We start from the raw sequence: 26,965 nt of genomic DNA, 5'->3' as shown, positions 1-26,965 counted from the left end.
AAAATGCTGGGTTTGATATTGTGAAAGAAAACCAGAGCTGGACAGTGGTTAAAGCAGTGAAAACAGATTTTATTCAGGCCTACAGCAATAGAGGAAAAGAGACCTCAGCGAAGAACTGGGCTCAATTCTGAATACAACAAGAAAAGTGGGGACTGATGACCAAAAAGCAGGTTTGGCGGGGGAGGGGTGCCAGTGGATGGAAAATTACTAAAAAGAGAAGATTACTTCGGGTAGGGGGTGTTCCTGCTGAAGGCAGGCCAGGGTGATCAGATATCAAGGGGGCAAGATTCTCTCTAACACCAGGCTATGCAGGCCCATCAAGGATGGGGGTGGGGATAAGGTTGAGGTCTAGTCTAGAAGGCGGCTCAGAGGGGCCTGGTTCAAGTTTGGCCAAGGAGAGTTTTTGTCAACATCTTTTAATTATTTAGTTATCAATCACACACTTATATAACAATGGTATATCACTGTTTTCTTACATTTTTGCTGGATTTTACTTATTAATATCCTACTCAGAATCATTTTTTTCGGGGGGGACTATATTAGGTTTGGAATTAAAGTTAGTTATTTTGGCTTCATAGAATGCAGTGGTGCGCTCTTGTTTTTTTTCAACGTGGCTTAGAATGGTTTTTAAGAAGTTGGAGTTATTTGTTCTTTAAAGGTTAGTTAAAACCCACTTATTAACCCATTTGGTCCTGCTGCCTTTTTCAGTGGTAAAATTTCAGTATCTTTAGTCTCTTTGGTGGTAACTGGTCTAATTTTTAACTTCTTGAGTCAATTTTGATAATTTTTTCTAGGATCTTATCTATTTCCTCTAGGTTTTTATATTTATTGCCTAAGAATTGCACGGACTATTCTCTTACCATTCTCCTAATGTTCAAGTGCCATTCTTGAAAGGTGACCTGGGTGACCTGCCAGTCAACCTTGCTTTCTGCCCTGTATCTGACCACTAAGTCACTTGAAGCCACGACACAGGCCATGTCATTCAGAAAGAGATAACAGTAGCAACATCCAGCCTGGTGCAGAACAGAGGCACCCCAGTTCAGGAATCAGGAGCCAGGGCTTTCCTCCTGGCTTGTCACTCACGTGGGCAGGGTGCCTGCACCTCCCGCTGCCTCAGTTGGTTCATCTTTAACATGACCGATTGGTCCCTTCCAACTCTACACCCTCTCATCTTGACCACTAGGTGATTCAGAAATACGCAGTTCAACAGTTTGCAGTACCATCATTCTCAAGAACCTGTAGCACTCGCACCTCAACTAAGTAAGGCAGACTCTTCAGAAGTTCCGTCAGGGTCATGAAGCCATATTCACAGGGGTTGAGCGGAGTACTGTGGGTAGTTTCATAATGCCTCTTGAGCTCATCAACGGAAAGAGGGGCGGCTCCTTCCCAAGACATCAACAGCACCAGCAGTTGGGCAGTGAGAGCGCGCAGGGACTTGCGGTTGATCAGCTGAATCTGTTTGCCAGACTCCATATCAGCAACCTGGGGAAAACAAGAATTCAACTTTTGCGAGCTCAAGAGAGACAAGCTGGGCCACACCCAGCTGGGCTAGTTTCATTTTGGCTAATAAGACCAATAGAGGAAAAACCTCTAATTCTTTCTCTCAAACTAAAGTGACGTGAGTGGGTCTGTTTTCAGCTTCTTCGGGACATGAGAACAACACTACAGATGAGACTGAGTAGAAATTCCTCTCTCCCTCCCTGCTGCTCCATAACCAGAAACTTCACTAACACCATCCCCTCTCTTAGGGCATTCTTTCCACTCCCTCCACGAGGAGGAGATAAGACTGGCCAGCGGACATCCACTGGCCCAAGCTCACAGATTAAAGGTTATGGGAGGGAGGGAGGGAGGGAGGGAGGGAGGGAGGGAGAGAGAGAGAGAGAGAGAGAGAGAGAGAGAGAGAGAGAGAGAGAGAGAGAGAGAGAGAGAGTGTGTGTGTGTGTGTGTGTGTGTGTGTGTGTGTGTGTGTGTAAGGGTTATGGGAGGGCATGTGTGTGTGTTGTTTAGATTGCAGGCGACACTCCACAGGGCTGCTCTGCAGACTCAACTCTCCCCGCTCACTGGGGAGGTGATGGAAGGCCCACTCTGACTACAAGGCAAACCGCATTCTTCTAAACCATCATTACTAGCCAAAAAGCTGGTATTTTCATGTCTGACTACATGTCTACTCCTCAATTCTTTCAGATTCTCAAGGAGTTACAGGGTGTAAGTGATGAAGTGCATTAGGACGGAAACTTTGTGAAAAAGACACAGGCTATCATTTGGGGATGAAACAGCCTGTGAAGAGACAAGCAATTGGTGACTGAGACCCACAAGCCTTGCTGGGGGGACAAGTCCGTGAACTGAGCCTTTGCTGGAATTAAAACAGGCACAGCGTCAGCACACACTGCTTAGGCGTTGGTGAGGCAAACCAATGCTGACTACTACAGCTTGCTTTTCCCTTTATCTGGCTTTCCAGCCAGGACCACAGGGCTTCGTGCCTACAAGGGCTGGGTAATCATGAGTTGTACTCTCTGGGACTTTGGCTCTTTAGAGGCAGAGAGAGGTGGGCGGCACTTGAGGAGCCATCCCCATATCAGTGTGTCCTAATCTGGTTCTGACGCTCACCCAGAGCCAAGGCAGGAGGTTGGTGGGTAGACCCCCACTCCGCTTAGCATAGTTATGGATTTGTGGAGATTCTGACTATCGATTTCCTTCTCAGGAGCAGGGTTTAAATAATCAACAGATACACGTCCAGGGGAGTCTCAGTCGTCATCTTAGATGCTCAGATCATTACTACTACTCCAGCTTTTTAAGAAGAAAAACCAAAAACCCGCTCTTCCCCCCAACCCAGGAAGATTCACCCTGAGCTAACATCTGTTGCCAATCTTCTTTTTTTTTTTGCTTAAGCAAGATTCGCCCTAAGCTAACATCTGTGCCAATCTTTCTCTATTTTTTGTATGTGGGTTGCCACCACAGTAAGGCCACTGACAAGTGGTGTAGGTCCACGCCCAGGAACTGAACCCGGGCTGCTGAAGGGGAGTACACCAAACTTAACCACTACGCCCCGGGGCCAGCCTCAAAAACCCACTCTTTTGATGCTACTTAGATACATTTCCTGATTCTCAACCCTGGCTACACATTAGAATCACCTAGGGAGTTTATAAAAAATGCCAGTGCTCAGAGCACCCTCAGACCAATTATTTAAGAATCTCAGAGGCAGGGGTGAAGTCTGGGCATCAGCATTTCCCAGAAGCTCCCTGGAAGATTCCAGTAGCAGCCAGGGTTGCACACTAAAGCCTCTGCCATCTTTACTGCTCACACCCAAACTCCCCAACCACTCGCCCTGATTCATCAAAGCCTTTGGTCATGGCTTGGTCTTCCTATCCACCAAAACCCACCACTGCCACCATCCTGGGCAACTGAACATCCAGCGGACTTGTCCCACACCATGGCCTTTCAGTTCCTCAACTTTCTCATCTCCAGTGACATCCTCTCCTACTCAATTCCACTCTAGACACCCATCCCCAGGGTCACACTTGGGATCCTGTCATTGCCCACTTCCAAAATAACTCATGCATCCCGCGTACAAAAGGAAGCCCAGGGCAGACACTGGAGTGACAGACAAGAAAGAGATTCCAATGTTCCACTCCTCTTACCTTTCTTCAACTCGGCCAGCACTGACTCCTACCTCCTTCCAATTCACAAGCCCTCTCCTCTCTTCACTTTCCTCTTTCATCCATCTTGGCGCTGATGGGCCATTAATTCATTAACACTGTCAATACTCTAAACTCCTTCGTCCCTACACCCTTTTGCACCCATCTGGCAAAGACCCACCTTGAACCCAACCATCTGCTTTCCCTGAGCCTGCACCTCAGCAGCCACGGCCCAACTGTCTCCACAGGAAATCTACGAGCACCAGCTTCCAGTGAGCCCTCCATACTCCCAGATCCCTTACCCAAATTCCTCAGGTCACTCTCCCACGCACCACAACGACAATTCAGACCTTCTCCATGCTCTTCAACCTTGAGCCCTGTCTCTTTTCTCCTCTCTCCTTCTACTTGACAGAAAAATACTCTTGGAAGGTAACTTCCTCCTTGTCCTGGTGACAAACATGAAACTTACCTATATCTGCATCTACCCTATCCTCCTTCCCTTCTCTCAAAACATAATATCCGAACCATCCCTCCTTCCACTGAATGCCAATTCCCACATCTCCTGCCTCCTCAGGACCCTCACCCCATCATCCTTTCTCGCCTTTGTATATCTATCTTCTCTCTCTCACGCAGATCCTTCTCAGTGGCTCTCAACCACGCTCAAGTCTCTCCAACTGGAAAGAAAAAACACAACCCAAAAACTCACTTGCTCACTCAGCCCCACAGTCTTGAGTTGCTGCCCTCTCGCTCTGCTCCCTCACAAGTAAACAAACTGGAGAGCTGTCTGGATTACCTGCCGCCATTTTCTTGCCTCCTCCTCCTCATCCCTCGACCCACTCCACTGTGGCTTCAGTCCCCCTATCACACTGTTGTTGACCCCGCTTGCCAGCAACACCAAGTACCCCCAGTTGGCTAGATCCGAAGGTCACATTAGTCCCTGTCTCACTTGCCCTCTCAGCAGCATGTGCCGGGGCTGGCTGTTCCTCCTCCTTGGCCTTGGGTGGTCCACACTCCTAGTGTTCTTCCTACTCTTGGAGCTGTGTCTCTGTGCAGGTTCTTCCTCCTCTAAATGACCAGTACGTAAACAGACCCCTTCCAGACCTGTGACTGGGGCTGCCCCCACTTCGGATGTTTTCCTTTCCATTTCTTCCTCCTTGTAGTGAGTTTTCTTGGTCCTGCAGTGGAGGCAGCCTGCAAACTGTTCAGCTGCTCTGCCCAGGACTGGGAGGGTCAGTTCAGTCCAGGGCAGGGAAGAGGAGGAAGTTACCCTCTCCAATCCATTACCAGCAACAAAGGCAATTCTCAGCCCTAGCGTGCTCCTAAACCTACTTCTTCAGTGAGTCAGAATCTGGAAGGGAGATGAGATCTGTGATTACTGTCTCCCAAAACTTCAGAGACAAAGATCTGTTTAGAAGGATCCAACTTCAGGTCAGCAGTAGAGACTGACACATCTGAGAATAAACACTCTAGGATAAACCAGTGACCTCACCAGTTCACAAAGACATTACTTTAGCAAGGCCACTAATAAACACAAAGGCAAGACCAAAAATCTCAATTGCCAAACCCAAGTCCTCTCCTCTTACCTAATAAGGTGTTAGTGACAGACAGAGCAAGTTGCAAGGCAATAAGTAGTGCAAGGTGCAAATACATACATGCAAAAGCACACGTAAATATCCCAGTGAGGATTATGCCACCACGTGTTTTACTCCATGAAAAACAAAAAATCTGGTTACCTTTACAACATGGCAGAGTTTCTGTGTTAAAGCCGAAACTGAACTGACATCATAGTCTTGGAGACGAAACGTGTAACCAAAGGTTTTAGCATATTCTGTGAGCAGATCTGTCATCATAAGGCAGTTATCTTTTTGGGACCGAAGGAGTTTAACAAACTGGGCAGCCAGAGCTTTGAATCGTTCTACCTCTGTCAAAGTCAGGATTTTCTCTTCTCCACATTCCAATACCTTGGAAAACACACAGGAGGAGGAAAGGGACATTGAACAAATTATGACTGTTTGTGGAATTAAATGAGATGAAAACGTATACAATTAGTAACTAAAAAGCCCTTTAGTGTTCTTTAATGGATACAGAGTTTCAGTTTTGCAAGATTAAAAATGTTCTGGAAATTGGTTGCACAACAGTGTGAATCTCTTAGCACTACTGACCTGTATACTTAAAAAGGGTTAAATAGATAATGTGTATTTTACCACAAAAATAAAAAATAATGTGTATTTTACCACAAAAATAAAAAAGAAAATTTTAAAAGCACTTTAGGGGTCAAAAATAGTAATATTAATAAAATCAACAACAAAAATTTGGTTTAACTTAGCAATCGCTTAACAGCCAAGCATTTGTGTCACCTCCTGTACTCATCTCTGCCTCCAACATAACAGATCTGAAAAGTATGGAGCCAATGAGAGATAGTCAGTTAAGAAATCAAACTATTTAATCTTTTCAATAATTACCCTAAAACAAATTTGAAGAATGATCTATTTCTTTACTGAAGGAAAAACCACATTTACCTAAAAACACTAATGAGCCAACAACATGTATCTCTGATAGAAATATTTCAATCTTCTCAATTTCAGTATTTCTGATTGAAATATTTCAAATTTTCATCCTATTTCCTAACTGCCTGCTTCTCAGGAATAACGGCCTGAAAATTAAAAAAATTTCCCCCATATATTAATCAGAAAAATAGAAGTAGAATTTCCCCACTTACTTGTAAAATATCAGGTATGGCTTCAAAAAGTTCAAGTAGTTTGGTAAACCCATAGTAGGCGAGTTTGCACTGCCGGCCGAAGTGGTGATGGTAAGAGGGGATGAACTTATTAAAGGGCATCCGGAAATGCGGCTGGTGCCGCAGCAGATCAACCACATCCTTGGAGAACTGTTTTGTCCTTTCTATTTCATCCTGGGTACGTTCTTTAAAAAATAAAACCACCATGAATCACAACCTTCTTCTACCCATTTGTATTTAATATTATCACTGTAGTTAGTCCTATGCACAGATTACAGGTGATATCATCTTTGCCTTCTAAACACACACCACCTAAAACACACTCTTCTCTCTCTGAAGATGGATTTCAAACTCGCTCAAGGGCAGACCACCAGGAAGTCATGATACATTATGGTTTACTATGAAATATACATACACGTCTATGTAATTTCATCTTACAAGATAGAAATAATTTCTCTAGCCACCCCTGTCCTCCCACCCCCACATTATATATATGAACTTGACACTCATACAGGTCTCTGTGCTTGAAAAAGTAATATAAAATTATTTCTATGAAATCACACTGCTAGTAGACGAGTATTAAGCATCAAAAGTCTAACAAAAATGCAGGCAGGAAAACACTTAAGCTTAGACTTTTGTTTGTATTAATTTTTAAAACAGAATTGAGAAAAGACTGACATGACTCATTTTAGCTTTAGAACACTATGATTTCCTCGACATCAGTGTTCTACAGGAGCACAGTTTAAGAACCACTGATCAATAATAGTGGGAGAACATGACAGTATGTAGATTTAATTTTATCTATCCTATGTCCCAGACCTCAGCGGGAACTACTAAAAGGTGAAAGATAAAACAAAGCATTCATTTGAGTTTTCTTTCCTTCTCAAGTGTGCATGGTAAAGTAGCTCAGTGGTAAAAAGAAGAGACAAGAAACAGCCAGGTAACTGACGTTCAAGTGGGTAATTACAGCATAAACAGCCAGACAGGCTGAAGGAGGCATTCTAAGAAAGTGCTGGTTATGCCCTTTTCCCCTTAGAGTGAATTCTAAAAAAACTACCTGGCTTTTCTTCTTGACAAGTGACTTCACCTACTCTGACAACCTAGGATCCACTGCATAGCAGAACAGTTTTCACACTGCACTTTCCACGGAATCTTCAGGAACCACAGAGAAGGAGAGGAAAAGCGCATCCCTGTATGATCCATGTTAAAATAACCATGGAGAGAGACAACTGTCTTTCAGCAAATTTAAGTCGACATACCTCTTTTGGGGATACAAATCACCATTTCGGTATCTTGTTGGGACAGGCAGATAGTTGTGTCTGGGATTTCCGATAAAATATCAATCAACTCACAGACACCATATTCGGTGACATCCCAGTCCTTTGAGAAACACCTAGATTTTAACAATGGAAATGGGGAAAGAACAAGAAATATCATTTGCCAAAATAACTTTACAGGTTTTCTGAAAGAATGCCAAACAGAAAAGTTAATTATTTAAAATTTGAGGGAAGAAAACGTGTTTTAAAATATTTGCTTTTTTTTTTTTTTTTTTTTTTTTGCTTCTCATCAACTCACCAATGATAAGCCTGCGAGAATTCTCTCACAATGACCTGTTTGCTGGCCTGGGATTTGAGAAGTTTTAGTAAATCCTGAGTGAAGCGCTTCACCTGGGCCCTGTGGGTAAGGGTCAACAAGCGTTTGGAGCCCATTCCAAGGATCTGCAAATCAAACACTTCGATTACTTATACTCATAAGACCTTGGCAGATACTGACTTTCTTGACGATGGCTCTCTCCGTTCTGTTGCCACCCTCAGAGAACAACTCCCTTGATGTACGAAAGCTGCATTTTGAAACGCACGTAGATCAACAAAATGTAGGCAGTTAGAAGGAACAAGTGGTCAAGTGCCTGGGACTCTTTTTCTCCCCTGCACACTCTTTTCTCAATAGTCACGAGTACAGAAATGTAAAGCACATTATCAGTACGGGCAACTAATTTTGTCCCTAAAACATAGCTAAAGTTTTTCAGGCCATTTTTACAAGTGGGAAGCTATTATAACACTGCAAGTTAACAGGCAAAGACTTCTTAGGAACTAATGCTAGGCTCCAACCCAGTAACTGGTTGTCAACTCGTTTCTAAGAAAGGTAAGCCCATGTTACAGCAGCTCCTGTGTACTAGTGAACAGTTCTGGAGAGGGCTGTGCTAGGAGGAAGGTGAGTCTACAGAGATTAGAATGAAAATACTCCTCAGTGCTCTTGAGTTCCTTTAAGTTGGAAACTCACAGCTTTCTGAAAAACTGAGAAGCCACCTTTTGTATATGTTTGCTGCATTCTGAAGAAAGCTTTTATAGGATGTTTTGCTCTGAACTGACTTCTTAGGAATTAATTAGGCTACTAGCAATCCTGTTTCTCCGGCTAGAGTAGCCAAAACCATGCAACGATATTTCCATCTTTAAATAAATAATCGCTTAGCATTCCTTACCTGCAAGACATGAGGCACTGCTTCTAATAACTCAATCAGCTTGGAATAGCCATAGTCTGATACCCGGCACTGCTTTGCAAAATGATGGTGATAAGATGGGATGAAATTACTAATTGGTATGACACAGGATGGTTGGCTCTTCAGTAAGTCAATCACTTCTCTACTGAACTGGATCAGCTGGGGGTTACCCACAGGACTTTTAGAACGCAGAAGCCAAGGGTCTAGATACGTGGGGAGAAGAGAACATGCATCAGACAAAAAGCATGATTTCACCAGCTGAAAGAAAGGTAACCAACCTTGCACTCCCTCACTTAAACTCAATCATGACCAAGTAGATGAGACCAAAAAGCTGCTTTACTTCTCAGCTTCTACACTCAGGACCCATATACTCAAGAGGCTAGCCAACTCACTTATGGGCTGAAAAATGCTTCCTCACTACTTCCTGAAGTCAAGTAGCCAAAGCAAAGCACAGTTCACCAGAGCATTAACTTGAAGCAGAAGTGAAAGTACACAGGAAGTTTCCAGCTTATAAACTGGTTGTATTTCAAAGATCCATTTGTAACTTGGTCACATGGAACATACTTTCCCACAGAAACAAAGTTATAAATGGCCATCAAGCAGGTAGCTCAGAAGAGCCTAATTAATCCACAGAGCAGCTGAAAATGTTGCCCAGGAAACCATGGAAAGCAATAATGTAAAACTAGTATGATATAAAACTAAGAAACAGATTTTCACATTTATCTTGAATGTTTGTATAACTAAGAAATTTTAATTATAAAAGTATATAAATAATCAGATGGAAACCTTTATAAGGGACTAGCGGGTTAACTGGTGGTCTAGTTGTTCACATTCAGTGCTCTCATCGCCACAGCCCGGGTTCGTTTCACAGTCAAGGAACCACACCACCCATCTGTTGGTTGTCGTACTGTGGCAGCCACGTGTTGCTGTGATGCTGAAAGCTATGTCACTGGTATTTCAAATGCCACCAGGGTCACCCATGGTGGACAGGCTTCAGTGGAGCTTCCAGATTAAGACAGACTAGGAAGAAAGACCTGTCACCCACTTCGAAAAAAACCGGCCATGAAAACCCTATGAATAGCAGCGGCAGCGCTGTCTGATAGAGTGCCGGAGGGTGAGAGGATGGCACAAAAACACCGGGCAGGGTTCGGCTCTGCTGTACACAGAGTCGCTAGGAGTCGGAATCGACTCGACAGCACTAACAACAAAGTGGGCTAACGACACAGGGGAAAGAAAGCAGGGAGCAGCAAAACATGCAGACCTGGAGGGGACGGAGGGGAAAGGCAGGGGGAGGTGGGTAAGAAGCTTTGGTACAAACAGAGCTCCCTGGTTATCCATAGCTTTCCTCCTGTAGGGCAGAGGGAAGTGGAAGGAGAAGAGGAGGAAGCGTTGAGGCCAAAGAGAAGGGAGTGTCGACATGAAGGCAACCATTTACAGTGCTGTTCACAGGCAGCAGGATGAGCCACCTGCATCTCGGGGAATGCCCCAAATCCAGAAACCCACCCAAATCTAGGTTCAAATGTCCTGGTCCTTTAGAGTTAAAGCTATTTTCACATTTCAGACATACTGACCAAAACGAATTTCAAAGGTAAACCTGCATTCAGAGATATGTCCTTCAAACACTTGAAACTATTTTTTAAAGGCCGGTCAAAAAGTCGAAAAGCTTCACAAAATTAGGTAGCTAAAGAGATTTTTAACTACACAATTTGGGTTTGAAATTTTACATGATTTACGCTGGCACTTTCAAAGAGTCTAGTTCTGCCAAACCTTCAGCACTTGACAGAGTTGTTAAAAGGTCAAAGGAGACACCCATGGTGCTTTACACTTGGCGAATAGTGCTGCTGTTTAAGACGAAAGCCAACAGCCTCCACTCACAGGAGCTGGCGGCTCAGAAGGAACAATCCCTGACACCCACCTGTGTTGGGAGGAGGGGGCTTGTTGTGAATCCATTTCACCACTTTGACGCCATTCTGTGCAGTGGCAATGTTCACACCTGGAACACAGGTGATGAGGTGTTCTAAGGGAACACCCCCCTGGTTTTCCTGCACTACTTCTAGTTCACCAAACTCTGCGGAATAACAATCTGGAAAGCTGCAGTGGAAAACAAAAAGGTTAATTAAAATAACGGAAAAGCAAAACACCTGCTAAACAGAAGCCTTTACGCTAACGTAGCCATTAGCAAATTATTTTTGTTCAAATGCCAACAATTTGGGTTTGAAAGTTAAACTTAGAGTCCCAGGGAGGCAATCACTGTGGTATTTCCCTCTTTGATGCATTCTGATGGTACAAGAAATTCCTGGACAATTTTCCAGCAGAGGGAGTTAAAAATAAGGCAGCTGGGTTCCAAGTCAGTTATTTATCTGCTTTAACATATCGGTGGCCTTAAGGCAACTTAGTCCTGTGTCGGCCCCTGTATCAAATCTACCACATGGCTCATGTGTGGTCAAACAGACTTCCAAAGAATGCTTTTCTCTTTCAAATTTTGCAATCTACCACTATTTGAGGTTGGGTACTCTCTCGTAGCACATGTGCATCCTTCTAGTCTAGCACTTATAATGATCTTGTCTCTGTGAGAAGAAACTGTCCTATTCGTGTTTATGTTTCTAAAATGCAGCACAAACACAAATTTTCTCGTTGAAGTATTGAGTGAATGAATCCCATTTCAGACTGACTTTAATTTTTAGCAAGGCTAAAACGTCAGGATGAAGCATTCTACAATACTTGCTCCGGGAGCGGTGTGGGCAGAGGGCAGACTCTCTCTAGAGAGGAGAACTAAGGCATCATATCGCAATGGCTTTGACACGTTCACCTTAATAAAGGCACAGTGCCCTCATGTGTCTGCAGAAGACTATGAACCTGGGGCGCAAACGTCTTCAAAGAGAGAATCACAAAAGGAATCTTATAGGAGTCTGGATCAAATTCATGTTCACTGCAGAAAAAAGAACACAACAGTTGACATTTCTCAGTGGGCTAAAACATTCGCAAGGTAATTCTAACAGATATTCCACGACCTTATACAAAAGGATTATTTCTAAAGAGGTACGAGCATTTTACCTGAAATCCTTATTGGAACAATGCTGTCTGCAGACAGGTTCGTGATATTCTAACTCTTCAAATATAATTGGGCTGCAATTCGTCGAGGAGCCATCGTGCGACTGGGAAGACCCCAAGGGGCTCTGGCGGGCTTGACTGCTGGGTAGGAGACACACCAGTCTTCCGTTTCCTTGTTCACGGATTGCGACCGTGTCTGCTAACTTATATAAATCCGACACATTTAACTTGTGTCCAAACCTGAGAGCAAGGAAAAAGAGCGAGTTGCTCACTTAGAACATTTTTCTTGGATTACACAGAAACAACTGTCCTGTTTAAATAAAGGGCTATAACCAAGAATAGTTCCTCTGTCTCTTCGAAAGTAAAGCTGGAATAATTCTATAAATTCATTCACTACTGAGCCAGTGATGTTGGCACTCCTTCAAGTCATCTTTGGCGCACTGCCCATTACAATGATTATATCATTCTGCAAGTGATCTCACCTAATTTCTTGCGATGGAAAGCTATCTGATATGACCTCGTTCAACTTGGCTCCCCTTCACTTCCAAATCCCTCTACAATACCTCTCACCATCTCTGCTCTCCTCCCTCAGAGGAGGTAGACTCCTTTCCAGCTACCCCCGCCTCACCTGTGCCTTAACCTCATGATCCACACTTCCTCTGAGACTAGACTCCTCAATACACCTCTGACTTGTGTCTTTCACACTTGAAGCTTAAAGGCACAGGCTCTGAAGGCAGACAGATTTGAGTTCATATCCTGGCTCAATCTATATGACCTTAGTCAAGTTATAAAACCAACCCGGGCCTCAGTTTTCTCATCTTAAAATGGGGTGATGATACCCACCTCACAGGGTTGATGTGAGGATTCAATATGATTATGTATGGAGAGCCTGGCACATGGTAAGCGCTCATTAAATGGTAGTTGCTCCTCCAGTGGTTCTTCCCAGTGCCCCACATACACGCTCAGATTTCCCCTCTACCGAAATCAGTCTCACATCCTCCCCCTACCCCATTCATACTCTGTCCTGCTCCTGCAGACGTACGTCCTCCTTCGTGCTCTCACTCTCAGTCTCGTGCTCTCTTGTCTTCCCTATAAGGAAAACAGCTAGTCTCTCAGGAGTTGCTTCTGCTGTTTCACCATCCAGTCTGTCATCTGTTCCCTCCCGGATTTTAACCACAGGACTCTTCACAGATGGCTCTCAAGTCACCAGTGGTCTCCTCCTCCCCTCTAAACCTCACACCACATCCTCAATCCCTTCGATGCTGCAGGCCATCCCCACGTTCCTGATAACACCCTCACCTCTGGGTTCTCGCCCACTGTCTGTCCCTGGTGGCATTCCATCCAGTTCTGCCCTTCTGTTTCTCCTCCCTCTCCTCTGATCTTAACTGCTCCTATGTTTTTCATGATCACCTTTAGGCAAATAACTGCTGTATCTTCAGAGCTGACTTCTTTCCTAAGGGAGACTCCAAATGTGTAGAAGACCACTTGAACTCTCTACCCAGACATTCCAATGGCCCCCTAAAACTTGTATGGCAAACCCAAGATCAAAAACTCATTGTACCTCCTAAACACACTTTCTTTATTTCTCTATTTCCAGTTTAACCATACAACCATCCTTCCAGTCATCCAGAGCAAAAAATGCAGAATCAAACTGACCCCTACTTTTTACCTTGCCTGTTACAGAACATTAGTTACCAAGGCCCATTTCACCGACGTTTGAAACCTCTGTGGTATCTAGTTCCTTCTGTTCTAACAGCATCTGCTCAGCACCGGGACTGGTGCAGTGCCTTTCCCTTTCTGTCTCCTTCCCTCCCCTGCTCATTCCATCTCAGACACTACTGCCGCCAGAAGAGTCTCCTTGAAGCGTGGTTCCTGCCCCCACCCCTCTCCCTTTCCCTCACTCCTCCAGTACTTCAGTGGCTCCCATTATCCACAAAATAACAGTCAAGCTCCTGGTTCTTTCCGTCCTCTGTATCCTGAAAGCATTTTCTCCTTGCCCCTCTTTAATGACAGCTTTCTTTGCTCTATAATTTGTGAATGGTTTCTCTTCTCTTCAGGACATAACTCCTCAAGGACAAGGGCTGTGTCTTCCCAGCTCTGCATTCTGCACAGAGCCTCAGCCTTTCTTTCCACTAATACTTGTTGAGCACCTACTATACACCGGGTGTGAAGACATGGTATCGGGTCAGATGCAGTGCCTGTTGTCCTTACAGTCTAGAAGGTGCTCAAAAAGCTTCACTCAATGAATAACAAAACTAATCAGTCAACTGGAAAAAATGAAAGGACAGCTTTGGGGACTAAGGTCTAAATTTGCTAAATATGAAAGAATTTTTAAAATGTATGTCAAAATCAGAATTTAAATCTGAACAGCACTGTCTTTGTCTCATTTCCTCCACCAGGCTGGAAGTTCCTTCAGAGTTGCTACCACAGTTTTATGCATAGAAATCACCAATCAGTGTTGACTGGACCAATGAAAAAAAATAAACCTAACTTACTTTTTTTCATAGATATCTGTAAATTTAAAAAGAGGCAGACAACAGGCAGGAGCATCTTGAAGAATAGAAATTGTTTCTGCACTGTAAGACAAAATTGAATCAATTAGAGAACAGACCACTTCCTCTCCATTCAAAATTGTATTTTAAAAACAGTTCATAAAATTGATTAACCAACGTATATGCAAACCAAATTTACGAATTTCTGATACATCAGAATTTATTTTCCAGAAAAATTTAAAGAAAGGACTTTAGGGACAAGGCAATTAAAGAATATTAAGTCACACACTAGGATTTTTATCAGACTCAAGCATAGTGCTTTCCATACCTGTATCAGAAAGACACTGACCACTCAGTGAGACAAACACCTTGTTAATGCAGAGCAAAAGGCAGAATATCTCTATACATATATCAATATGTATACAATATATCTATACCAATATCTATACAATATATCTCTAATATATTCTTATGTTAGAGATATGGGAGTGGAATTCTCATAGTTGAGGATACACAATTGAATACAGTATCTCAACTATGGTTTTTTGTTTTGTTTTGAGGAAGACTGGCCCTGAGCTAACATCCGGGCTCAGGCTATCAGGGGCTCATTGGCCCTGTTGCCCATCCTCCTCTTTTTTTTTTTCTCTTTTTTCTCCCTAAAGCCCCCAGTACATAGTTGTATATCCTAGTTGCAGGTCCTTCTAGTTCTATGTGGGACGCCACCTCAGCATGGTTTGATGAGTGGTGAGTAGGTCTGCGCCCAGTATCCAAACCAGCGAACCCTGGGCCACCGAAGTGGAACACGCAAACTTACCTGCTGCGCCCCAGGGCCAACCCCTCAACTATGGTTTTAAAAAACAAAAAGGCACCAAAAAACACTCAGAGGGAAAACAAAAAGCGAAACTGTTAAGAGTGACTGGCTTTGAGCCATAGGATTATGGATGATTTTTTCCCCGTGCTTCTATGTTTCTGAACTTTCCAAATTGTCTTTAATGAGTATCATTTTTATTCTAGGGAAAAAAAAACATAATTTAAAATTTAAAATTTAAAATAATGGTGAAGTATATGTCAGAGAAAAGATCTTTGAGAGCCCAAACAGATATTCAGGAGTGAGTCCTGTTTTACTAGTTCCCCCTAAAACAGAGAGAGCAAAGAAGAATCAAAGCGTATTATGAATAAAATCATTACCAGATTCCTAAGATGGATACAGTCGTAATGTAGACTTATGGGGCTGGGTGTCTATCTGACATTAAGGATGTATCTGCAAGTTGAGAGCTTGGAGCTCTGTATATCTACCCTTTATAGACAACTCCATCTTCTACTAAGATTGGAAGGTAATATTTCAGTCATTCCAGCTTCTAAACTTTTATTATAGAGTTCTACTATTTTTAGAAACTGTTCTGGAGATGTGGCGTATTATTTTACTCCTAAGTGCCTGCCAAGTTTAAGCTGTACTTCACCTTTGATTACTGACTTGAACCAGAGTCAAATTATTCTAATCAGTTTATTTCTAACTTACTATTTCTTTTTTTTTTTAAACTTTATTTATTTTTCCCCCCAAAGCCCCAGTAGACAGTTGTATGTCACAGCTGCACATCCTTCTAGTTGCTGTATGTGGGACGTGGCCTCAGCATGGCCAGAGAAGCGGTGCGTCAGTGCGCGCCCGGAATCCAAACCCGGGCCGCCAGTAGCGGAGCTCGCGCACTTAACCGCTAAGCCACGGGGCCGGCCCTAACTTGCTATTTCTAACTTCTGGTTTATTTCTAACTCTATCAATCAAGAAAAAGCATTATTGCATATGTAATCATCAAAGACAGTTGGGAATGGGATAAAACCTATTTTTATTATTTCCAAAATTGTTCCTGGACCAAAATATTATTTCCTGAAATAAATTGTTTTTTACCTCAGTAAAGAGAGTGATTTATTAGCAGCTCCTGTGGCCAGTGAGACCAGGATCTTCTTGCTGCCAATTTTGTATCTGTGGAGGCTGTTCACCGCGCTGATTGCTTCTTGTAAATTTTCCATCTGAACAACAGCCTTGAGCTGATAATCCGTATGGGGGCTGAGTTCAACACTCTTCACCTGCAGCAGTGAAAAGGAAATGGAAGGCTGTGTCCACCTAGAACACTGTCATCTTAAAACTGAAGGTGAATCAGGAAGGACCACGTGTGTGGACTTCAGTGCTTCCAGGAGGGAACCTGACTGAACTCTGCATGTCTGCCAACCAGAACCTAAGTGACCTAGAATGGGTGACCTTCAGGCACATGACACTGGCCTGGCCTGCCTGTGTGCTCTGGCACACACAGCTCTCTGATGCAGGCTCAGGGGCCAGCACATGCAAGGAGTCTTTGGGGTCTTCCCCAGACCCTGCAAAAGCCCAGGGAATAGCCATTGTAAGAATATAGAAAAGTGCATTTTTAGCAAACTGCACCTAAAAACTGAATCACATACAGAAAGATATTAACAAAAACAGGCAACGCTATTTTAGAATCCTATTTCCATATTTTAGGAGCCAGAGCTAACTAAAACTTGTCAGTGTTTTATTTCCCACAGTGCCATTTAAATCCCTGCCCATGACCACAAGTGCTTCTCTGCTAGGTTTCTTGCTCGCTGGGGTTGTGCCCTAAAAACTGGATGTATAGCACCACCATGAGCAGACCAGGGGAAAAAGGACAGAGTTCAAACTCATTCGGCAACACTTGCATCCTGGCTGTGGTTAAGCATGTTGAATTAAGTTCTCTCAACTTGAAATGCCAGCAAAGGGTAAAACAAAGGCAAGAACAAGAGGGAACGGTTACCTTGCCATGCCTGGAAAATGCCTCCTGCATGAGCTGCTGCAGCTCCTTCCGGGATAATCTGTAGTCTATGTTGCTGATCTGGATGTCAGCACCATTAGCAAATGGGTCTGGGCAGTCAGCAGCAAAGCCCGAATTTGCAATGTTGAAAGCCAGTGGGGATGCTCTGTGTAAAAGGTTTGGAGACATACTCCTGCTTAAAACATACACATTGAGATTATTTTTTAAAAACTGTTATTCTATTGATTTAGTTTATATCATTTAGGCTTTGTTTGAAGCTATACATAGAAAGAGCTTTCCACAACACAAACAAACCAAACATTTGGTTTTCAAATGTGTTTTTATCTTAAACATACCATAGTCCCTCCTCATCCATGGGCGATATGTTCCAAGACCACCAGTGGATGTCTAAAATCGTGGACACTACTGAACCCTATACATACTATGTCTTTTTGTACACATACATACCTATGATAAAGTTTAACTTATAAATTAGGCACAGTAAGAGATTAACAACAATAACTAATAATAAAACAGGACAATTATAAAAATATACTGATAACTGAGCCAGGTACTAAGTGACCAATGGGCAGGAAGCATATACAGTGTGGATATGCTAGACAAAGGGATGATTCACATCCCAGGCGGGATGGAGCGAGATGGTGCAGGATTTCATCACACTACTCAGAATGGCGCACAATTTAAAACTTATGACTTGTTTATTTCTGGAATTTTCCATTTAACATTTTCAGACCCTATCTGACCGTGGGTAACTGAACCCTCGGAAAGTGACAACACAGATGAGGGTGGACAGCTGTACACTGATTTAGACTTCTTGTCAAAAGTACTATCTGTTGCCCCCTTATTAACAACCAATGAACTACTTAACATCAAATATTCTTTCACTGGATTATTTAAAGCTAAAGGCAGAAATTACAGGCGGGCCTGATGAATTAATTTTCCACTTTGGGTATTCATTGTTACAAAATTAGCTTGTCACACCAATGTAAGTCATTTAATCTCCCCCGGCTCTGAACAAGCTAGACAGTCCTGCTCATGTGTTGCAGTCCTTCTCCATATAAGCAAAACTTTTATGTGAATTTTTAGATATAATTTGACAGGTTCAAAGTCACTTTCAACAGTAAGCCTCCACCAGCTCCACAAAACAGCACAACACTAGAAGGAGCTCATGAGATGCAACACGGCCTGATGGCTCCTATCTTCCAAGCCTCCAGAATGACCGGTGTAAGCTCAGAAAGCTTAGTCAAGGGCAGGCCCCGTGGCTTAGCGGTTAAGCACGCGCGCTCTGCTACTGGTGGCCCAGGGTTCGGATCCCGGGCATGCACCGACGCACCGCTTTTCCGGCCATGCTGAGGCCGTGTCCCATATACAGCAACTAGAAGGATGTGCAACTATGACATACAACTATCTACAGGGGCTTTGGGGAAAAAAAGGAAGAGGACTGGCAATAGATGTTAGCTCAGAGCTGGTCTTCCTCAGCAAAAAGAGGAGGATTAGCATGGATGTTAGCTCAGGGCTGATCTTCCTCACAAAAAAAAAAAAAGCAAGCTTAGTGAAGGAAAGTGTTACATAGATCGTGACAGTGGTTTCAGAGGCCCTGACTTCTCACAGCTTCCTAGAATTACCCTATAAGAGTAACCACTGTGCATGCGTCTAGTTTGGGCTTTTTCTTCAACATGACGAAGCGATGAGGAAATGGTAAGGATCTTAACATGCTTCCCATCATTGGCCACAAACTCCAGGACGTGCTTCTCCCTCTGACCTCTGCTTACTCTGCTTACCAAGATTCCCACAGGGAGAAGGGAGAAATGGCAAGAGGCACTGCCCCTAAATGTTAGCCAGGACCACCTGGGGTAAAGGGGGCAGGCAGAGGAGGGATGAAGACTTCTGTTGTGCTTTATGCATTTCTGTATCGCTTGAATTCTTTTAAACAACATACTATTTTGACATCCTTTCTATGGCACGTATCCAACCCCATGGATCCAGAAGTGGAACTTACCGAGAAGACCAAGACTGAGGTGTGAGCAGAGGACCAACTTGCCTTGATGCAATCAACTTGCTAAAAGCCGATGGGTAACTCACTTGGAACGTAGTCTCCTCTTTATCTTTCTTCTCTACAGGAGAACTGGTAACACTTCGGGCACTGAGGCTCTCTTTTCTAATGGAGGGAGAAATTGAAGGCAAAAGGTCATTTGTTTTCCTTCACATTAGACAAGGAACTAAGAGGAAGAGGACTTGCACCTACTTCGGATTGGTTTTATAAACGGATTCTGCCATGCCCGAGCTTTTAGGTGTGGGCGCGGTAGCACTCGAGTTTCTGTGAGCAGGTGCCACCAGCCTCAGGGGACCCTGCTGGGGCTCACTGTTTCTAACACCAGTCTTTGACTCTAGGCGGCACAGCTCCTTCAAAGAGACAAGTATGATGGAGTTTAAAAACTAAGTACCCGAGACGTGTTAGTACAGAAAATACCTGACTTTGAGGATCATCAAAAACGGAAATTAAAAAAGCACACACCAAAAGCCAAGTGGGCACAGAAAACACAGAGACTCAGACCAAACCTACCATAAACTCCAGAAAGCAAGAGGTATCAAGATTACCTGTAAACTTCTCACATTTGTGTTTTTTGTAGCAGATCCAGAATTTGCCTGCGACCCTTTTCCAGGCGTGGCTTTGGCACTGGAAGGCTGTTCACTTGCATCTTTGATGAGGCACAATTTTGGATTCTTAAGTTTTTTTGGAGACTTCACTTTATCGGTAATTGCATTTGAACTCTTTGTTTCACAGAGTTCTCTATTTTTTGGAGTAAATGACACAATGATCCTATTACCAAAGACATCTTCATTTTCCATGCGCTTCTGAGCCCGCTCTGCGCTATCCTGGTTTATGAAGCGGAGAATGGCACTGCAGCCTGTGATACTCAGCACTTTCCCACCACAATTATCGGACAGGCGTCTGAGCCTGTTGCTGATGCTCTTGCCATCTTTATTTGCTGGTAGGTTATAAACATAGAGCAGAGTGTGGCACTGCTGATACAGAGGAAAACGATTACAACAGGTTAACTCACGGGCACACACACAGTTACAAAATAAGAACAGTGAACGATCTCCAAACTTAAGCTAACGACCTTGGAGGGGAGGGAACAGTGACTTAGACGGGAGAAGGTTAACTTATTCAGACTGAAAAACAGAGAAAGAGAAATCTATCTTAAATTATCAATTGAGTAAATGAGATCGGCAAGATGCAACGTTCCAAATCATCAGGTCTACTCTTGTTTTGTTTTTTTTTTTACCATAAGGAATAACAATCTCCAAAGCGGACAATCTCTCACATAAATACTACATTTGACTAGATTAGAAAAGTGAGTGCCAAACAGAAGCAGAAGGGAGAAAATGTAGCTGTAGCCAAAAGACTAAAACTGTAATGAAGAACAACAAAAGTGAATTATGAGAACAGCTCCGAAGACTGAAGTAAGGCCTGTGTGTATTTTATTCCCAGGGCCAGACTCTGGTGTCCCCAGCTGCAGGGTGTCCTCAGCACATGTTTATTCTTGGCCTGCTGGGTACTGGGGCATGCAGTGGGACAAGCAGCACAAGTGCTTGAATCAGGAGACTGGGGTCCAATCTCTGCTCTGCTGTAAGGTGACCTCCAGTGACCTGCCTCCTCTCTCTAAGTGCTGACTTCCTCTGGCCTAAGAAGAGGATGCTGGATGAGATCATTTCTAAGCCACTTCTGTAACTCTAAAAGTTATTAAATTATGTTAAAACTGCAGTTAATGTCTGGGACTGCCCAGTCTACTGCTTCATCCACATTACAGCTCCTCTCCATTATTACTATTTCTCTAAGAGTTACATATATATTCTCCCAAAAGCTGACACACAGCTCAGCATTGCAATAAACATTCTTATCCCAAATTGAGACTATCAGAAACACTCATCCTGCTGGAAATATGCTCACCTTCTCCTATCATGTGGCTTAAGAGGCTACAGGTGTAGCAATAACCACTACTCCTAACTGTGCACGTGCATGACAGGGAAAGCAACTACAGAAAACACAGGCTCAGAGGCCTGTTGGAGCTTACGGATTAAATACCTAAAAACTGTCCAGTTACCCCGTTTATTTTTCTCCAACTACACCAGCAGCTGCAAACCATCACCATATTCTTTACCCATAATACTCTGAAGCAAAAAAGGTAATAATTCTTATTCCACTACTTCCACCCACCTGACACAAAACACTTGCTAGCTTTGGAGACATTGGAAAGTGGGCTGCTGGTAAGGTAAATCTAAAAGTCAATTCTCTATGATATTTTGAAAAAATAAAAGCAAAACTCATACATGTCAATTCTCTGTATATGTAAGAGAAGAACGGATGGTTTCTAAGCCTTATTTCAAAATCTGGCCAGCCTCCTAGAAGGAACAGCCTGACCTGGGCTTGGAGACCCCCTTGTTAAGGGCTGTCTTCAGCCTCCATAATCTAAGGTTGGAATACAGCAAAAAGAACGCAAACCCACTTACTGGCATTTTTAGTGGTAACCTGGGGGGCAAGTCCGAAATGAATTCTTCAAATCTGATCAGCTCGTTAGCATGATGCAGCAGTGCTTCTGAGGCCTGGTTTTTATGGACCAAAATTATGTGGAAACCATGCCTGTGTCTCAGGTCACTAAGTTCCAATGCGAAATTGACATCAGCTGAAAGAAAAGGTACAACCCACCCAAACATTAGAAACACTTGACAGAGACAGACAACTCTATTGACACCCACCGAGAAGAAAGGAATGGCTGGACTGCATTCAAAGTTGCTTCACCTTCCCCCTGACCCCCATCTTAAAACAGGAACATATTCCATATCAGAAGAATTAACACAGTAAGACAATTTTACCACATATTTACATTGAATCCCAAGATGCATGTTCCTTCTAGTAGTAAACAGAGCCAATATTAATATTTTGGGGAGCCTCAACTTTGGAAATTATTTATCTTAGATTTTTAAAATTAGCAATACTGGGCCTGGGGTAAAAATATATATACATACGTTACATTTTCTTTAATAAACTTGGCCCCACAAGAATCCTTACTCAAGTTCCAAGAAGACACTACAGAAATCCATGTAGACCCAATTTTTTTTCTAAACAGTTTGCAGAGATAAGCATAAATATGTCCTATGTATTTTAGCCTCTTTGGGGGCACATTTTACTTTAACGTGTTTTGGCTTCTATGATAATTTCCACAAAGTGAGTCTAGATGAAATTAGCAGATGTCTCTACACTTACTTGACACAAGAACTACAGTGGCTGGAGCGGTGTGAGTATTTGCAAACCTTCGGAGACTCTGGCGAAGTTTATCATCAGCAGCATTTTTTGCAGTAGCATTGATGTGGGCAACGGTTACCTGTATGAATTTAGAACGAGGGCAAACAAGCAAGAGCGGAGGTTAGAAAATCACTACACAGTCTGCCCACATCTTAACAGACAGTCCTTGAGGGAAGAACTCCTTTATTATTATCATTGCCACTTAGGAATGGAAAAAAATTACAACCAGATCTCGATAATTTCACATTTGGTTCTCCGTACAAATTAACCGGCTCCATGATTATCCCTGCTCTCATCTCTAATCTTCTGCTTTTGCACTTCGTTCAACCCCCTTTCCGAAAATAGGCAGAAAAAAGGAAGTGAAATTTGAAGTAGTTAAATTAGCTCTCACTAATAGCTTTCACTAACAACTGGGAGTGATACATGATTAAGGTAAGATTTGGGGCTGTATTTGATGTCATTTGTCTATGGCTTTCAGGATTTGGGTTTAGGTGGTGGGAGAGGAGAGAGGCACCTGCCCCTAAGGGAGCTAAGATGTGTTTATTCCTGTTACAACTATCAGGCTCATATACAACAGTTTCCAAAGCAAGGAAAGCTTTGTTTTGAGAGGTGCCTCAACTACCTGCAACACACAATAGGATTTATTAGTTTTGTAAGGAACATAAATATATAATTTTAGGCAACGATATGGCATATCAAAGGAATTACTTGTCTAAGTCAAAAGAACTGAATTTTAATTTCAGCCTAAGAGAAGACACTTTGAGGTCAGACAATCCGGATTTAAATCCTAGCTCATCCACTTACTGGCCATATGATCTTACAAAAGGTGCTTAATCTCTTGGGGCTTCAGTTGCAGTTGTAAATTTCAAATAATCCTATGAGCATTGTTCACAAACCAAAGGAAACAATATATATGTAACCATTATGATAGCATAGCTCTAGTCTCCCAGAAGTAGCATTATTGAAAGATCTGACATGATTAAATGATTTCCAGAACTTCAGAAATAATCTTTTGCTAATTTCCTTTAGTTGCAAGCTTAGTACAAATGCATATCATTAAACAAATTTTGAATTGGAGTTCTTTAAAAGAAATCACATGTGCCTATTCTTCTACCATAATAGATTAAAATTCTTTTTTTTTTTTTACCTGGCAATTATTCAGCTCTTGAATAACTTCTTTGTTTTCTTTACTGATGTCACACACACAGATGAATTCTGCTTCTCTGTGGCCTTTAAAAAACTTCTCACGGATTCTCTGTACAACAGCAGTAGCTGAACGGCCAGAGGGAACTGAGCAATTTTCAATATCCCAAAAAACTCCAATGGGGGGTAAGTTTTCTAGCATCTGTCCGGCTAGTCCAACTTCTGGTGACCCTTAAGAAATATTAACACTTTCGATTACACATAGTGGAAAAGAAACTGCAAATTAAAATAAAATAATAGGTAGCTACCTATTGTTCTTAGTGGCAGAAAAACAAAATTATTGATGTTCAAGTTTAAGGATACCAACCTCATTGGTTGATATAAGATAAACAACCCCAAGGTGCCTCAGTATCTCTAAGTGATTACTCCTGTTTTCCAGGAGAGAATGAATCTAAAGGTCAAGGTGCTTTAAGGCCACAATAAATCCATCGCAAAGCACTAGCCGTTCTCCTGCTGAGCAGCTATGCCTTTCTGAATGGAACTGCAGCTCTGGGGCCTGATTTTCACGCTCCGCCCACACCTGTCTACCTACTAAGTAGGAAGAACAATGAAGAGGAGAGGAAGGGTGAAGTTGTTACTGTCCTTGATTTTAAATGACTTTTTTTTTTGTGAGGAAGATCAGTCCCAAGCTAACATCTGTTGCCCATCCTTCTCTTTTTGCTGAGGAAGATTGGCCCTGAGCTAACATCCGTGCCCATCTTCCTCTACTTTATATGAGACGCGGCCACAGCATGGCTTGACAAGCAGTGCGTCGGTGCACCCCCGGGATCCGAACCTGCAAACCTGCGAACCCCCAGCCACTGAAGCAGAGCGCGCGCACTTAACCACTACACCACTGGGCCAGCCCCTTAAATGACTTTTAACACTGCATTAACATCGGATTTAACAGTTTAAAAAATGTTTTCAAAACACAAAATATTATATTAACTACTTCTGGGGGAAATGCTCTTAGGTTTTCAAATACTGTTTTTCATCAGCCATTACTAGATCTTTCCGAATACTAAGAACTAGGGAGTAGACAATCAACAAGTTGGATTATGAACCTAAGTTGACACCAAGTCTCCTCCAGCACTTACTTCTCCTAATATACTCCGTTTTTCTATACACAACTTCTGATCTCAAATAACCTCAGCCCAACATAAAGGGCAAATGACTTACTGGTCTATAAGAATACAAAGATTTCTACCAAGAGAGAAATGGAGACTCACATACACAGTAGCTTCAGAACCACAAGGAGTCTTTTTTAAAGGCGAGTAAATGCAGTGTTAGTATTAGATATTGAAAACTAAATATGCACGTTTTACCATACTGTCATTTACCAAATTTCGAAGCAGCTTTGCCTAGACTGGTCGCCAATAACAACGTGGTCTCCTTGCCTGTTCCTTTGGTTCCACAGCCATTACACAGAGGAATAGTAACAGGTGCAGTTTGAGTATTTGGAGGTGGTATATTTGGCCAGACTTTAGCAGCATCAATTACACTATTTCTTGCCGGCTGTTTTAAAATTTTTTTAAAAAAAGGAGGAGGTTTCAGATACAGCATTTCAGAACCTAGAGTTATATTCAACAACTGAAAACTCATTCTAAGTGTTTCTCCTTTCCACCTGCTAACCTCTAACAAAATGTATTTTCAAATCATCTTTCCCTGGACTATTAGCTATCAATTCATAAACTCACTTCAAGAAGTGACTTGAAATGAGCAGGGAAGATATTCACATGATCCAACCTTTACATTCTGGGGCACGTGTCTCCTGCAACAGAGACCTCAGGCACACTTTACATAAAGGGACTTAAAGTCTTAGCACCAGTGTGACTAAGGCCAAGTTTCAAGTTCACCAAAATATTATAAAAGGATAACATGCAGTTACCTACATTACATGAATGGGTCCATGTATAAGGTGTTATAAGAAATCACAATTGTGCTCTAGCCTCTAAAGACAAAACAGAACACAAGGCTTGGCCGAACTAGGTTCACATGTAGGAGATAGATTTATTAGGACAAGAGACTCTAACAGCATAAACCATATAAATAATTATTCTGTACTTTTCTGAATGGTCTCTCCCACTGCTTCTTTCAGAACCAGGAGAAGGTATGCTGATGGGGAGGAAGCTACGTCACGGAAGAATCTTCAACCCATGCACAATAAAGATTTTTCAAGGTATAGCCACTTTAAAAAAAAGTCATTCCTCAAACCTCAGGTGCACCCACCATAACAAATAAAAAGATACAAACCTTGTTTAGACAGTCTTCGCAGTAAAGGGAGCCCTTTAAACAAACCGGAGGTACCACATTTAGGTGCAAAGAGTTGGTGCACAAGTGAGGCGTTAGCTCCGACTGTGAAACGTGCTCTTCCAAATGCCCGGGAGCCCCACTTGTGAACTCAGAACAGGGGAAATAGCCAGCGGATGTGCAGCCCTGGAGAGCCGGGAACTGATGCAGCTGATGCACGTTACCATGACATGACTGGAAATGGAGCTTTCCACAACAGGGCAGGTGTTTGCAGGAAGAGAGATTACTTTCTAGACACATGCTGGGAAAGTCACTTGCAATGCCAGCCAAATTATTCCTAGCTGAGGCATTCTGGAGTGAAGAGGCAGACTGGAAAGCAAACCCGGACCCTACCTGACACGTGATTGTCCTGGTGCTCTGCGAGTCTAACAGTGTGCCCGTGTGAATCAAGCTACCAGCACCTCCGCTAGCGCCGCCGCCGCCACCACCACCACCACCAAAATGCATCGGCGAAGTGGAGGGTTCATTAGAGCAATGAGCACAGCAGCTTACTTTGGGGACGGCTGAAAGCTGTATTTTAGGTTGCTGGACAGAATGAATATCTGGAAGCGGGACTGCTGGAAAAAGCTTAGAGCCAGCATGAAGGGGAGATGGCACATCCTTTAACTCCACAGCGACTTTCTGGTTCTCCATGTAATCTTTCTGAGGAAAAAAACATCAGAACACAAGTTAATTTTACGAGGCTAGTGAGTTTCGGTTACATCCTATTGCATTCAAAAATGGAAATGGTGTTCAATCCTGTTTACATCACTCAATCACAACCAGACAAAATGGAACGGCAGCTAAAACCAGGGGCACTCCTCAGAGAGGTCTGCGGGCGCTGAACACTAAGACAGACAGCTAAAATTAAGACTGTGTCCTTCCTGAATTTTAAGAGCCTGGGGGAGGGGGTCTGTTTACATCTTCAGCAAGCGAGGTTAACCATCTATGTCTCAGT

General features: G+C 42.9%; 1 protein-coding gene across 8 annotated transcripts in view; it reads right to left on the bottom strand.

The window, feature by feature from the left end:
- The window catches only part of MARF1 (meiosis regulator and mRNA stability factor 1), a 41,154-nt gene that overhangs the window by 8,256 nt on the left and 5,933 nt on the right, over window positions 1-26,965 (bottom strand). Inside the window, exons 3-23 of one of the 8 annotated variants that reach the window (XM_058569994.1) lie at window positions 26,521-26,670; window positions 25,972-26,004; window positions 25,059-25,233; window positions 23,684-23,910; window positions 22,498-22,615; window positions 21,744-21,916; window positions 19,827-20,255; window positions 19,474-19,631; window positions 19,228-19,386; window positions 17,211-17,403; window positions 16,316-16,494; window positions 14,416-14,496; window positions 11,924-12,160; window positions 11,679-11,798; window positions 10,785-10,960; window positions 8,852-9,072; window positions 7,948-8,090; window positions 7,632-7,765; window positions 6,355-6,557; window positions 5,369-5,596; window positions 1,252-1,482 (exon numbers count right to left, since the gene is read on the bottom strand). In XM_058569994.1, the coding sequence (XP_058425977.1) occupies window positions 1,252-1,482; window positions 5,369-5,596; window positions 6,355-6,557; window positions 7,632-7,765; window positions 7,948-8,090; window positions 8,852-9,072; window positions 10,785-10,960; window positions 11,679-11,798; window positions 11,924-12,160; window positions 14,416-14,496; window positions 16,316-16,494; window positions 17,211-17,403; window positions 19,228-19,386; window positions 19,474-19,631; window positions 19,827-20,255; window positions 21,744-21,916; window positions 22,498-22,615; window positions 23,684-23,910; window positions 25,059-25,233; window positions 25,972-26,004; window positions 26,521-26,670 (3,768 nt within the window). Of the gene's footprint in view, window positions 1-1,251; window positions 1,483-4,488; window positions 4,984-5,368; window positions 5,597-6,354; window positions 6,558-7,631; window positions 7,766-7,947; window positions 8,091-8,851; window positions 9,073-10,784; window positions 10,961-11,678; window positions 11,799-11,923; window positions 12,161-14,415; window positions 14,497-16,315; window positions 16,495-17,210; window positions 17,404-19,227; window positions 19,387-19,473; window positions 19,632-19,826; window positions 20,256-21,743; window positions 21,917-22,497; window positions 22,616-23,683; window positions 23,911-25,058; window positions 25,234-25,971; window positions 26,671-26,965 lie in introns of those variants that run through there. The other 7 variants (XM_058569988.1, XM_058569992.1, XM_058569990.1 and 4 more) reach the window with 7 other exon arrangements.

This window comes from Diceros bicornis, chromosome 26 (genome assembly GCF_020826845.1).
Source record: "Diceros bicornis minor isolate mBicDic1 chromosome 26, mDicBic1.mat.cur, whole genome shotgun sequence".
Lineage (NCBI taxonomy): Eukaryota > Metazoa > Chordata > Mammalia > Perissodactyla > Rhinocerotidae > Diceros > Diceros bicornis.
The sequence above is the reverse complement of the archived record's forward strand: the minus strand, read 5'-3'. Positions and strand labels throughout refer to the sequence as shown.